This window comes from Lactuca sativa, chromosome 8 (genome assembly GCF_002870075.4).
Source record: "Lactuca sativa cultivar Salinas chromosome 8, Lsat_Salinas_v11, whole genome shotgun sequence".
In the NCBI taxonomy this organism is placed as follows: domain Eukaryota; kingdom Viridiplantae; phylum Streptophyta; class Magnoliopsida; order Asterales; family Asteraceae; genus Lactuca; species Lactuca sativa.
Genome location: NC_056630.2, coordinates 123871903 through 123885898, shown reverse-complemented (window position 1 = coordinate 123885898; position 13996 = coordinate 123871903). Strand labels below are relative to the sequence as shown.

The window sequence follows — 13996 nt, the reverse complement described above, 5'->3', positions numbered from 1 at the left end:
TTGAATACATATATTTTTCAGATGATTTATGTAATTTACTCTGATTTATAAAGGTGACTTCTTTTTAAGATCATATTTTCTAAACCTTATTATCTTATTTAATGAAGCTTGTCAAACTTACTCTCACAACAAAATAATACTCTGTTAAAACAAGTGGAACTTTTCTCTTGTTAAATAGAAAATCATCGGCAATGTCTAGCAAAAAATAAAGAAAATGAGCTTCAATTACTTAATGTTGATTTTAAAAGTGTATACCTTAATAAACATCAACCAAACATAAGAAATAAAACAAAGAAAGGCTCAAAGTATCTGAAACAAAACAAAGTACATTCTACAATGGAACTTACAGTTTCTTCACTTTGCAGCATTTCATCACATTTTTCATTCCCGATTCTATATCTAAGCAGGAACACAATGAACATAGCCTGAGCTTTGACGTTTGTCAAAATAACAAAAATACACTATTTCAACCATGCAAAAAGAAAAGATTTAAATAAGCAGTGAGCACCAAAAATATTCAAAAATTTCATCACGACCAAAACTCATTGATGAAGCATGAGATATGGAACTATTAAACAGTTTCATCAGAGCAATCAATAAAAAAAACCACCATAATATTAGAAAATATGAATGTGCAACCATACCATAGCCAAAACAAGCATAACTCAAAACATTAAATTGTTTAAAAGCGACTGGTAACAATCTATAATCAAAACGTTCTAAAGACAAAACATACTCTCCCCATGATTTTCAAGCAGCAATTTCAGCAGCAACATCCTCAACATAAGTAATTGCCTTTGTGGTGGGCTTTGCAAGCAAATCAGTATACTCTTGGAATGGAGATCTACTGAATCTTGTCTCCCTCCAGAAGTCAGGAGTCAAGAATCCATAAGTCTTCAGAAGGCAATCAAAAGTAGCCTGTATAATCAAATATCGCATTAGTAATAACAACAAGATTGTTAATGTACACAAGATGTTATCAGACAAAGGAAGTATATACAGAAGCAAAAGCAATTGTACAAGTATAATAACTGATCAAGAACAACAATTTAAGGAAAGTTGTTATCGATGAATAAGGAAATGTATGAAATTGAACCTTGACAAAGTTTCCAAGTGTCTTGGTAGAACCACGGGAAGATGTAAACACATCATCGATACCAGCCATCTGAAGGACCTTCTTCGGAACTCTAGCAGCCACAATCCCTGCACCACGGGGTGCCGGAACCAATCGAACGGTAACTGAACCACATTTACCGGTGACCTTGCACGGAACGGTATGTGGCTTACCAATCTTGTTTCCCCAATAACCTCTCCTCACCGGAATCACCGACAACTTCGCCAATATAATCGCACCCCTAATCGCCGTTGCGACTTCCTTCGAACACTTAACGCCCAACCCGACGTGGCCGTTACCATCTCCAACAACCACAAAAGCCTTGAACCGAGTTCGTTGTCCAGCACGAGTCTGCTTCTGGACAGGCATGATTTTCATGACCTCGTCTTTGAGTGAAGGGAGGATCTGATCAATGATCTGGTGTTCTTTGATTGGTAGGGAGTGAAGGTAGACTTCCTCGAGTTTGGAAATCTTACCGTCTTTCACGAGACGACCAAGCTTGGTGACGGGCACCCACTTTTCTTCTTCAGCATCCCGACGTGGACCACGACGGCGGCCTCTGCCACGGTCTCCACCTCGGCCTCCTCTGCCTCCAAACCCCCTACCGAATCCACCGCGTTCTCCGCCTCTCTCAGCCATGGTTTGCTTGTTTGGTTATACAAGAAACGCACGAGAGTGAAGTGAGATTTAGGAAGGGGAACCCTAGAGAGGCGATATAGAGGTTTATATCTGGATATGAAATGCTAGGGTTTGTTTATTGGGCCTTGTTTATAAAGGCTGGAGATACTTCGGGCTTTTAAGTTTGGGCTCACTTTTAAAGTACTTTTTAAATGAATAATTAAAATTGGTTGATCAAATTTACTAAATTGTGTAAATTACTTTATTTAACTCGTTCATTTGAAAACAAAATCAAATAATTGGAAATTGGATTATATGGGTAAGGTTCGAAAGCGAGAATCATATAGAATGTTGTTGTTTGTTTTATTTTGAAAAAAGTAATAAAGATTCAAAAAATATAAGAGTGTTATAAATTATTATTCACTGAATGACTATTGAAATATCCATATTCCCTTATTACTAATATTTACTATCCATAATTAGTGAGCATTATAAAAAAACATTATTATGAGTTTTATGAGTGTAGTTATGCACCACTATAACGAGCATTCATAACATACCCCACCTTTCATCTTCATTGTCAAGTATAAATAGTAATATTATGTATTGTAAAGTTCGATGATTTCATTACAAGTATTGGAATAAAAGTTCTCTTCACTCTTATGTCTTTCTTTACTTTATAATTTAACTTGTTATTTGATTATATTTTATAACATGTTATCGACACGACTCTACCATAGAGTTCTAATTCCTTATTGCTCTTGTCATTTTTAGGTATGTATTTTTTTATAAGGTAACATATACAATGCTTACAAGTTATTTTTTTGGACTTACTTAACTAATAATTCCTTAACATACAATTCTTTATTTTGACACATTTGCATGTCATCGATTTTCTTGTCTCCTACAAGGGACAAGTGATGTTATGGATAGTGAATAATGTGTAGTTTTGTTTCATGACATTTATTATGTTTTTGTGTCATATTTGTTTCATGAGAAATGATGTCGTCGCAATCTTCCCAAAGTAGTAAAATATGACTTTATTTCTCTTAGTAGAATTTTTCTTATGTTTTATTTATTGATGAGAAATATGAATATTCGTAAAAGAAATGAAGAAGATACATGTATTGCAGATATTGCAACAACACATACATTAATAATAATAAAATATTTTGCTTACTTATCGATTGGAGAAGCAAATGTTAATACAATAATGGGTAGTGCAAAAATGATTGAAAGCTTCGAAAGAGCGAATATCATATTACCACAATGGACAATAATTACAATTGGTGATGCATTATTTTCATCAAAATCACCAAGAAATTTATTAAGTTTTAAGGATATTCGATCCAACAGATGTCATGTTGAAACAACTAATGATAGTGATAAAGAGTATCTCAATATTATAAAGATGATATTAGGTAAGAAAATATTTTTGGAAAAGTTATCCATATTGTTCTCCGGAGTGTACTATACAAATATTAGAATGATTAAATCTTATGATATTGAAAATAAAATGTATGATAACACCTTCAAAGTTTGACATGACCAGTTGGGTCATCCCATATAAATTATGATGTGTACAATAACTGAAACTTCAAGTGGTCATTCATTGAAAAACCAGAAGATTTTTCAAACCAATTAATTGTCTTGTGTTGCATGCTCTCGAGGAAAATTAATTTCCCGTCCATCATTGAATAAAGTTGGGTATGAAAGTCCTAGTTTATTAGAAATAATTCAAGGGGAGACATGCGGACCAATTCATCCACCATGTGGACCATTTAGATATTTTATGGTTTTAGTTGACACGTCGACTAGATGGTCGTACGCGTGCTTGTTATCTAGCCGTAATCTCGTTTTCGCAAGATTACTTGCACAAATAAGCCGCCTAAGGGCACATTTTCCCGATTACCCAATTAAAAAAATTCGACTTGACAATGTTTGAGAATTTACATAACAAGATTTTAATGAATATTGCATGTAAATTGGGATAACTATTGAACATCTTGGTGCACATGTTCATATGCAAAATGGTCTAGCTTCAATTAATTGCAAAACTATTAATAATGCATTATAAACTTCTTAATCGACATAAGGGCATGCAATTTTACATGAAACATCACTTATACACATCATTCCAACTAGTTATCATAAGTTCTCCTCTATTCAACTAGTTTGCGGTCAGGAACCAAATATTTCCCATCTAAGGACGTTTGGATGTGCAATTTATGTACTAATTTCTCCACATCACCGTACAAAAATGGGTCCTCAAGGAAGAATGAGAATTTATGTTGGACATGAATCTTCATCTATATTAATTTTTTTTAGAACCATTAACTGAAGATTTATTTATAGCTAGATTTAACGATTGTCATTTTGAGAATCGTTTTTTCCAAATTAGAGGGAGAAATAAAGAAGTTGGAAAAATAAAATCTTTTGCAATGAATTATCACTCTCATTTTTAGATCTTCGTTCAAGTTAATGTAAACTTGAAAAAGATAATTCATATACAAAATGTAGCATATCAGTTGCAAGATGCATTTATTGACCCTAAGTGAGTAACAAAGTCTCATGTACCAGTTGTAAATGCTCCAATTAGAATTGATATCCTAGAAGGAAAAATACAACTATAAATAAATCTAAGCCACACCTGAAGCGTGAAAGACCAACCGGTTCCAAAGATAAAAATCATTGAAAATGAATGAGAGCAAATATAACTGATGGTCAAAAAGAGAAAACAAAATCTCTTTAAAATGATTAATGAAGCTCTAGAATAGCCCAATGAAATAACAAAAGAAACTAAGGTACCTGAAAATTATGAAAATATAGAGATCTTAATAAATTATGTTATGATATGAATAAGATGGAACCGAAATAAGATAGATGTCAATGATAATTTTTTTGTATCATGTTGCGCGCGAGATTATAAATAAAATGAGGATCTTGGATCTAAATATATGGAGGAATGTAGGAATGGAAAAGATTGGCAAAAATGGAAAGATGCAATCATCGAAGAGCTTAATTCTCTTACTCAATGAAAAGTTTTTGGACCTAAAGTCCATACACCAAACGAAGTAAGACTCGTGGGACACAAATGAGTATTTGTGCACAAAAGAAACGAAAAAAATGAAGTTGTAAGATATAAAGCAAGACTTATTGCACAAGGTTTTACCTAAAGGCCCAAAATTGATTATGAAGAAACGTATTCTCCAGTAGTTGATGCAATTACATTCAATTATTTTATAAGTTTGACAACAAATGCAAAATTGGAGATGTGTCTAATGGATGTATTTACCCCATATTTATATGGTTCACTTGAGAATGATATTTATATGAAAATCCCCGAAGGGTTTAAGGTGTCAGAAGCATAAACTTCTAATTGTCAAGAAGTATGTTTGTGTAACACTTCGTTTATTTTATATATATATATATATATATATATATATATATATATATATATATATATATATATATAAGCCCTAAAATCAATAATTATATAGCAAGGTGTTGGTCTCCTAGATCCACAAATGTTGTTTTCAAAAGAATTGGTTTTGCCATCCAGAAAGGGCTAGCGGCGCAGCTTGTTGCCCGTTTGCCTTCAATCGATATGTATTGAATTATATATTTAGAGATTGGGGGTTAAGAGTGTAAAATCCGTATTCAGGTTGTAAATATTTATATATGTATATGTATATATAGGAATCTTGAGCACCTTAATTAATCTAAATAAGTATTTATAAGATCCTTCACATTTAAAGGTCAAGTAATTAGTCAAATAAAATAATTAAGGTTTAGTAATAACAGTGTTGCAGAAATCGGTCTAATCGACCGATTAATCGCTAATCGGACCTCCACCGATAAGATTTATTGCTAATCGGTCACTATAATCGGGCTTGGTCAATGCATGTCAAAGTCGGAATTAATCGGACCTAATCGGAGTTAATCGGACCTAATCGGGTTTGGTCAATGCAGGTGAAAATCGGACCTAATCGCCGATTAATCACTTTTTTTTGGAAAACTGAAGTTAGATTTATAATTTTTTTAATAATTTTATTAAGAATTAATGGTCCCCGATTAATCTCCCGATTAATCCCCGCCTAGCCGATTAATCCCTAATCGCTAGTCCATCGATTAGCGGCCGCTTAGCGATTTCTGCAACCATGAGTAATAATAATAATGACATATTTATGATAACCTTGATGAATGGAGTTAGGAGGGTCTTATAGTCTTTTTTTGAAACTTATATTGAATTGAATTTAAGGCTGTGGGGTTATATCTTTTCAAGTGACCAAACCATAGGGACTGTTTGTGCCTATCTGCTAAATTGGACATTTTTGTCCCCTGTTAGCGACATAGCGTGAGGGAGGGAGTTGTTCTCTCATTTTTGTTGCTGCACTTGATCGTTCTAAATACAAAGAATCACCCTCAATTTAAATAGTAGTGTGGGTGTGAGTGTGTTTTGTGTGCATCTGGAATGAGAGTCGGAGAAAATTCGAGAAAGGTAACAATTGGACAAGGAGATATAAGTTGAGTTCTTTCAATCATCGAAGGTTATCCTCTTGTGATCCTGATTCTTGGATCTAGAAATAAGAGTAAAGGAAGAGAGAGAAATGAAGAAGCACCGGCTCTCGCTGATGGACCCGTTGGGATTTCACCAGAAGACATCTAGGAGGGATTTTGATATGTGGAGTTAAGCCGACAGTGAATTACAAGCTCCGATGAGAAACTTATTGTTCAATTCATTTCGATGGGACTGCTGATCGTTTCTTTGGCTATTCCTGGAAGCAGAGCTGTCCTGTCCAAGTATACTTTCCGATGAACAAGATGTAAGGCAGAGCTATCGATTGCAGTCTCCAGTGAGCTTATCACGACAAGGATTAGAGAGATGAAGCAGCGGAGAAAAGAAAAGGGGTAGCTATGAAATTCATGTCCAACTTAAACTGTGTTTGAAGTTTTGGGTGATTGTTGGGGCTAGTTGGCATCGACAGAGAAAAGGGCATCGCTGGAAACGAAAGCTTCGCCATAGGGCAAGACGTCATCGATCGATTGTCTGGTGTGGGAGGTCTCATTGCGTGTCTTACAGGAAGAAGGTATACGCAATTTTGAGTTTGTCACATTAGGTTAAAATTATATGTATTGGACCGTTTATTTTCTTATGGACTTAAGTAATTGGGTTTAAGTCTATTAGCTCCAACTAAAAACAAGTTTATGCAAATCAACTTCTAATATGGGCTGATTTGGGCATTGTCTTTAGCTAATCATAATTTATTGTTAAATTACTATTATGATAAATGAGTTGGTAATTAAATTAATCAACTCACATAGTTTTGTGGACTTTGGCATACGGTAGCTATTTATAAATAAAGAAGGAATTTAATTGTAACTTATTTGATGAGATGATATTGTATATAGAAGATCACATTTTAAGTATAACATTTTAGCAAGAATGATTTTAGAAGTGATCGTTGTCGATTTAATAGTAGATGTGAATAAAAAGAATATTAAGGAATATTAATAACTAGTACTTGAAATGTAAGCTAAACAAAATTTTATTAATATGTTTATAGGTGACCATAGAGCTGGAAACCCATCTTAGCCACTTCAATGGTTTATTATGCAGTTCAATATTTCAGGTGAGTTACCTTCTAATAGAAGTGGGTCGAAGGCACCAATGTCGGTCCAGTAGTAGTTGATTATAGTTGAGATGATTGTCTTTGTGATTATTGGCTGGTATGTCGCTATCTGTCAAGTGATAGTAGGAGGGGAGTAGTTCCAGTGTTACGGTCGTTAGGACCGAATGGTAGGTTGGGCTCCCCAGATATGCCTGACAATATGTTTTTGTTATGTTGGTATGTGGTAGTGGTAAGGGTGAAATAGTCCTCGTAGCCGGTTGAGATAAACCGGAGGATAGGTCAGGCACCCCAGAATGGCCTGACAGGGTGGGTCGAGCACCCTATAAATGCTTGACATGGGTAGGTCGGGCACCGTAGAATGGCCTGACAAGGTAGGTCGAGCACCCTAGAATTGCCTGACATGGGTAGGTCGGGCACCCTAGAATTGCCTGGTAGGGTAGGTTGGGCACCATAGAATTGTCTAACAGTATGTGTTTGGTATAGTATGTAGTATGATGGGGGAAATCACTAAGCTTCGTGCTTACGATTTTCAGTTTTGGTTTCAGATACTTTGTTTTCTAAGGAAAGGAGTCATGCTTACGATTTTCAGTTTTGGAATTAATTTTGGGATTAAAGGAACTGATTGAATATGCAAGGGCTATTTTGCAATTTATTGATAGTTGTGAAACTGGGCTATTGAACCCCTTGGAAAGGAGTGGATGGAAATTATAGGGAAGCCCTATAAGTTTTTGTCCAAGGCTCTTTGATAAGGAGTCCATGGGCTGCTTGGGGCCTAAGCTGGAAATTAGGGTTTTCTCCAGCAAACCCTAGCTTTGGGACTAAGCAACCAAGAGCTATATAAAGAGCCTCACCCCTTAGCATTTTGTCCCCTATGCCATCAAACCCTAATAGAGACGAATTCATGTTCCTTCTCATCCTCTCTCCTCTCATCCTCTTGTATAGAGTGCTTGTAAGCCATTAGATGTGTCACATTTGAGGCACTTGCTCTCAAGAGTTCAAGATCTACAAGGATTATTGTTATTACTACATAATAAATCAAGGTATGTATTTAAACCCTAGTTTATGTTGATTTCAAAAATTATACATGCCTCTTAGGGTTCTAGATTTGTGTTTAATGCTTTTATGTCTAATAGAGAAAACATAGATCCTTCGATTAGGGTTGCAAGCACACATAGGATTGTTTGCTATATATAAAACTCGTCATGATAGTCTCCAGGGTTATTGATAACCCATCGAGCATGCTATTTGCCACTGGGACTGCTGATAGTCTCCAGGGTTGTTGATAACCTATAGCTGTCTATTTATGATGTGTTGTATGTGGTATTTTGGGGAACTCACTAAGCTTTGTGCTGACGATTGCATTGCATCAATGGGGGACTTGTGTACTTGATAACTTTTAATGTTACTCTTAATAAATGTTTTAAGATATTGCATTTGTGATTTAAATAAATACTAAAAACTTTAATAGAAAATTTTGGGTTGTAATTTGGGGCGTTACATTAGGAGGGGGTAAAATGGTCTTTTACCCAGAGTGTTGGATAATCAGACTAGGATTCTAGTTTTGGGTTGTAACCCAATTATTGATTGGATATTATTTTGTGGTGTCAGCGTTGGGATTTTTCCGGATCAACAGTCCGACCCATGGTTTGTTATGATTAGGATGCCAGTTGTCTGCGTGACTCTTACATGTGTTATGTGTTTATATGTATACCGGGTGGGGGCTGATACAAGGTGAGGCCTGATGACTATATTGTATGCTATTTATCTTTGTGATTCTTGCATGTGTTTATGTGTTTGTATATATACCCCGCAGGGCCAGATGCCAGGCGGGGCCTCATGAATGTGATGTGGTGGGGCCCATCTCATATTACTAAGAGATCTGTTTCGAGCGGGGGTCGATGCCAGGTGGGGCCCATTATATGTTTGATATGTATGCTATGTGGTATTTTGAGGAACTCACTAAGCGTCGTGCTTACGGTTTTCAGTTTATGTTTCAGGTACTTCTGGATCCAAGGGGAAAATCTCGGGATGATCGCATTGCACATACCACGTTGTTCCGCATTTTACTTTACTTTGATGTAAATTAGATGTTTTGATCATACTTGATTCTATTATTGTTATATGAACATGTTTTGAGAGATAGTTTTAATCATTTTAAAAATTGAAAATTTTTTTTGGCCTTAATTTTTGGGACGTTACAATAGTGGAGCAACATGATGCACAAGTGGCGCATCATGAACACTAATGGTCCAACATCCATTATGGTGGCACAACATGGTGTATTTCTTGAGCATGATCATTTTTCTAAGCATACGTGGATCAACATGGCACAACAAAGGAATCGAGATGGTACATCATGTACCAAGATGGTGCAACATCCTCCTCTTGGCACAACTTCTCATAAGTGTGGTACAACATCTCCTTGGCTGAAACATCACCTTAGCTCAACATGTTGGACCATGTTACTCCATATTTCTCCAAACCACCTTTTGGAAGATCCATTCCTTTCTCAGAAGATTCATTCCTTCTTCACATGCTCCATGAACCCGAAGTGCTCCATTGAGTTCTAAGTGCTCAATCGAATCCAATTACTCCATAAGAATGCTCCAAATGCTCAAGTCATACTTAACAATATCCACCATGACTTAAACATCCTCTAAACTCCACCTTGAACAAGAAATTCCTCTCCATTCCTGCCATCAAGCCCCGAACGGGCTTACTTCCTACAAACATCAACCAAGTCCAAGAAAAGCTTGAACTTCTCCGTGGACAACGTCTTTGTTAACAGGTATGTTGGATTCAACTTGGTATCAATCTTCAGAATTGAGAACCTATCTATTTCTAGAATGTCACGAATGAAATTCAATCTAACATCAATATGCTTCGTATTCTTATGATACATAGGATTCTTTGCAAGATGCAACGTGCTCTGGCAATCACAATACAATGCCAGTTTCTCTACCTTTAGACCAAGACTCTGAACAAGCCCATGTAACCATATCTCTTCTTTTATTCCTTCCACCATAGACATGTACTTAGATTTAGTTGTAGGCAAAGCAACATTATCTTTTAATGTTGACTTCCAACTGATGGCACATCTGAACAAAGTGAAAATATAACATGTCCATGACCTACGATTTAATAAATCACTTCCATGATCAGAATTATCATATCCAACCAAGTTAGTCTTCGTATTAGCTCCATACACCAAGCAAACATCCGTCGTTCCCTTTAAGTATCACATGATCCACTTGACATCTTCCCAATGAGCCTTCCCTAGATCACTCATAAACCTTCTTACCACATTAACTGAATGAGCCAAGTCATATTTGGTACAGAACATTGCATACATAAGACTTTCAACAACACTAGAGTAAGGAACCCTACTCATGTACTTCCTTTCTTCATTAGTTGTGGGAATAGTATCTGGAACAAGTTTAAAGTGAGCTGCCAAAATAGTTCCAATTGGTTTGGACTGATTACAGTTGAAAGACTGCAACACTTTCTCTATGTACTTTTGTTGTGAAATACAGAACTATCCCGCTCTTCTATCCATTTTAATCTCCATCCCCAATATCTTCTTTGCTGCTCCCAAATCCTTCATCTCAAACTCAATCTTCATGGTTGCTTTCAAGTTATTTATTCCAGCCATGTCCTTGGCTACTATGAGCATATCATCAACATATAGCAACAAATATATGTTGGAATCTCGTGACAATTACTTTGAGTAGACACAATTATCAAACTGGTTCCGAGTGTAGCCATGTGAGATCATGAATGAATCAAATCTTGTGTACCATTTTCTTGGAGACTGCTTCAAACCATACAGAGATTTCTTCAACAAACATACATGATCCTTCTTAGAATCAAGGAACCCTTCTGGCCGGGACATATAAATCTTCTATTCTAAGTTCCCATGAAGAAATTCAGTTTTCACATCAAGCTGTTTAAGCTCCAGATCAAATGCACTCACCATGGCCAAAAGAACCTGAATTGTCTTGTGCTTCACAACCGGTGAGTACACCTCGTGATAATCAATTTCTTCTTTATGGGAAAACCCTTTTGCCACCAAGATTGCTTTGAACCTAGATGGTTTAACTCTTGGTATCCCTTTCTTCTTCTTAAAGATCCATTTGCATCCTATTGGTTTTTCTCCCTTTGGTATTGGAACTAGATCCAATGTTTCATTATTCTCTAATGTAACATCCGAAAAATCTCAACAAATTTTAACTTTTCGAAAATAATCCAAAACCATAAATGTTTACAAAACCATTGTTTTAAAAGTGTATTTCAGTAATCATAGTATCCTAAAATTCAAATACATAAACTAAAGGATGTGCACAGTCACGCCTTCGCCTTGTTACGATCATCTGAAGTACCTAAAACAATAAACTAAAAAAAATATAAGCTAAAGATTACGAGTTCCCCCAAAGTAGCAACACACATAACATATAAGCAATAGGTATTAGGTCCACAACCTCCCAGTTGGATTACCCCTGGCCCACAACCTTTCGGTTGGATTGCCCAATACATAACGAGTCTGAAACCTCTTGGTTGGATACTCCTAGCCCACAACCTTATGGTTGGATTGCCCGGTCTATTTACTGTCAGTACAAAGTAGTAGTCTCAACCCCAATATAACATGTCGACATATACATAACAAGTAACATATATCCATCAATAGATGATCATATCACCAGTCAAAATACAAACAGACAGATCTACAAATCACTACCACATAACAACATCCTATATACTAGGATACATAATCTAGTGGGCTTGCATTGCTGCCTTCGATCCACAAGTATAGTGAATAAAACTCACCTCAATCAGAAGATAGCAAATCTTACACCCTAGTCTGCTGCACAACGGTTCCTCATGCTGAACACAATCAATAACAATCCTAGTTACTTTCTAAGGTTAAGACCATAATTATGAGGCCCAATAATGGACCAAGCCCAAAGTAGGCCCACTAATGGTCCATCCCATCTAGAGAACCCTAAGGCCTAAATGTTTCAAAACGGCCTCAAGTCAATGGTCCAAACTCCAACAGCTGATCCTCACGACATGACTAGCTTGTAGTCACGCCGTGAGCATCAACTCGACCCAGTCACAACTCAGCGGGTCAGTCCATCAATTTGATTTAATCATTGTTACGTCGTGACTTCTTCCTGAGTCACGTCGTGACCTAATCCAGACAAAACAGTCATGATGGCAAGGTTGCACTGACTAGCTTTGAGCATTAAGCTCTTATTCATTACAACCATAATTTGGGCTTTCCAAAGGGTCTTCCCTCACCCAAAGGATGATAAAAATCATAGATTTTTAGTCATGCATTTCCAATGCATGACTCAAACACTCACTAGGTCAAAAGAGGGAAAAATAAGATCTATACTCATGCTTGGAGTCTCAAACTATACCAAAACTCATATCTAAAGATTATATCACAGAGAATGACTCAATGGTCCATAAAGTTGCCAACTTTATGGATCCCATGAATGCAATCTATCACAATCATGCAAAAAGGAGCTTAAAACTTAGATCTAGAATACAAGAGATAAAAAGTTCAGAGCTTTATGACTTACAATGGTCCAAAAGCTTAAGAAGAATGTAAGGTAGAAGTTGGAATGCCAAGTGGTTGCTTCACAAAGGTCTTTTTCCCCTTCAATGAGTCCAAAGCCACCAAAGAATGCATGAATGATCACAAAAATGGTTAAGGACTTCAAGTGGGTCGAGATTACGATTTCCAGGAGGCAAGATAGTGAGGGAGGCTAAGGATGGGCAACCATAGCTCTCTCATTCCATTAAATACCTGGAATATTAGGGGTTTGGTCATCAGCTCATTCTTGCGTCATGAGCATTCAAAGTGACACGTCGTGAGGCTCAAAAACACGGGTCAACTGGTTAATGGTCACTCACGACGTGACCACCATGTATCATGTCGTGACCCTCATCCAAAAGCTATAATTCAATAAATAAGCACCTCCACGACCCGACTGTTACAATTCTCCCCCACTAGAATCAGACTTCGTCCTTGAAGTCCGCTGCCACAAATAACTCGGGATAATGCTCCTTTATCTCATCCTCAGGGTCCGAAGTCTATTATTAACCCTTTCGGTGCAGCCACTACACCTTCACTAAACCCACCGCCTTGTTTTGTAAGGTCTTCGTCTTCCTGTTGAGGATCGCCATTAGTCTCTCAATGTAATTCAGACGCTCATCCACCTGAATATCCCCTAAAGGAACCACTGCGGACTCAACAGCCATACACTTTCGAAGCTGAGACACATAGAAGGTGTTGTGGATATGGCTAAGCTCCTCAGGCAAATTCAATGTGTACGCTACCTTGCCAACCTTTGCTATCACCCGAAATGGCCCAATATATTAGGGCCCCAACCTGCCCCTCTTCTAGAAGCGTATTACACCCTTCCAGGTTGATACCTTCAGTAAGACCATGTCCCCGACCTAGAACTCAAACTCAGATCGGCGCCTATCAGCATAACTATTTTTTCGACTCTGAGCGGTCTGCAATCTCTGCCTAATCTACTGAATAAGCTTTGTTGTCTAAAGGACTGAAGGACTACCTCGGTCCTTCCCATGACCCTGTGACTAACCTCTCCCCAACATACTG

General features: G+C 36.9%; 1 protein-coding gene and 1 long non-coding RNA gene across 3 annotated transcripts; one reads left to right on the top strand and one right to left on the bottom strand.

The window, feature by feature from the left end:
* Positions 1 to 597: 597 nt before the first annotated feature.
* LOC111885603 (40S ribosomal protein S2-4) lies at positions 598 to 1824 on the bottom strand. The gene is made up of 2 exons (XM_023881849.3): positions 1097 to 1824; positions 598 to 918 (listed from the first exon to the last, which is right to left on the bottom strand). Exons 1-2 carry the CDS (start codon positions 1751 to 1753, stop codon positions 751 to 753), a joined length of 825 nt encoding a protein of 274 aa, XP_023737617.1. The 5' UTR covers positions 1754 to 1824; the 3' UTR covers positions 598 to 750.
* Positions 1825 to 6062: 4238 nt separating this feature from the next.
* Positions 6063 to 9533, top strand: LOC111885629 (uncharacterized). Of its 2 annotated transcripts, XR_002848165.3 has the most exons (4): positions 6063 to 6822; positions 7300 to 7365; positions 9179 to 9270; positions 9363 to 9533. It is a non-coding gene; the product is annotated as an uncharacterized LOC111885629 (long non-coding RNA). The 2 variants fall into 2 exon arrangements; XR_002848166.3 differs by lacking the exon at positions 7300 to 7365 and having other exon boundaries at positions 6075 to 6822.
* The last annotated feature ends 4463 nt before the right edge of the window (positions 9534 to 13996 follow it).

Excerpts from the sequence above, each read along its gene's own strand:
- LOC111885603 (XM_023881849.3), bottom strand. The coding sequence starts at position 1,753 with ATGGCTGAGAGAGGCGGAGAACGCGGTGGATTCGGTAGGGGGTTTGGA. Across the intron at positions 919-1,096 it reads CACTTGGAAACTTTGTCAAG|GCTACTTTTGATTGCCTTCT; the intron begins GTTCAATTTCAT and ends TTGATTATACAG.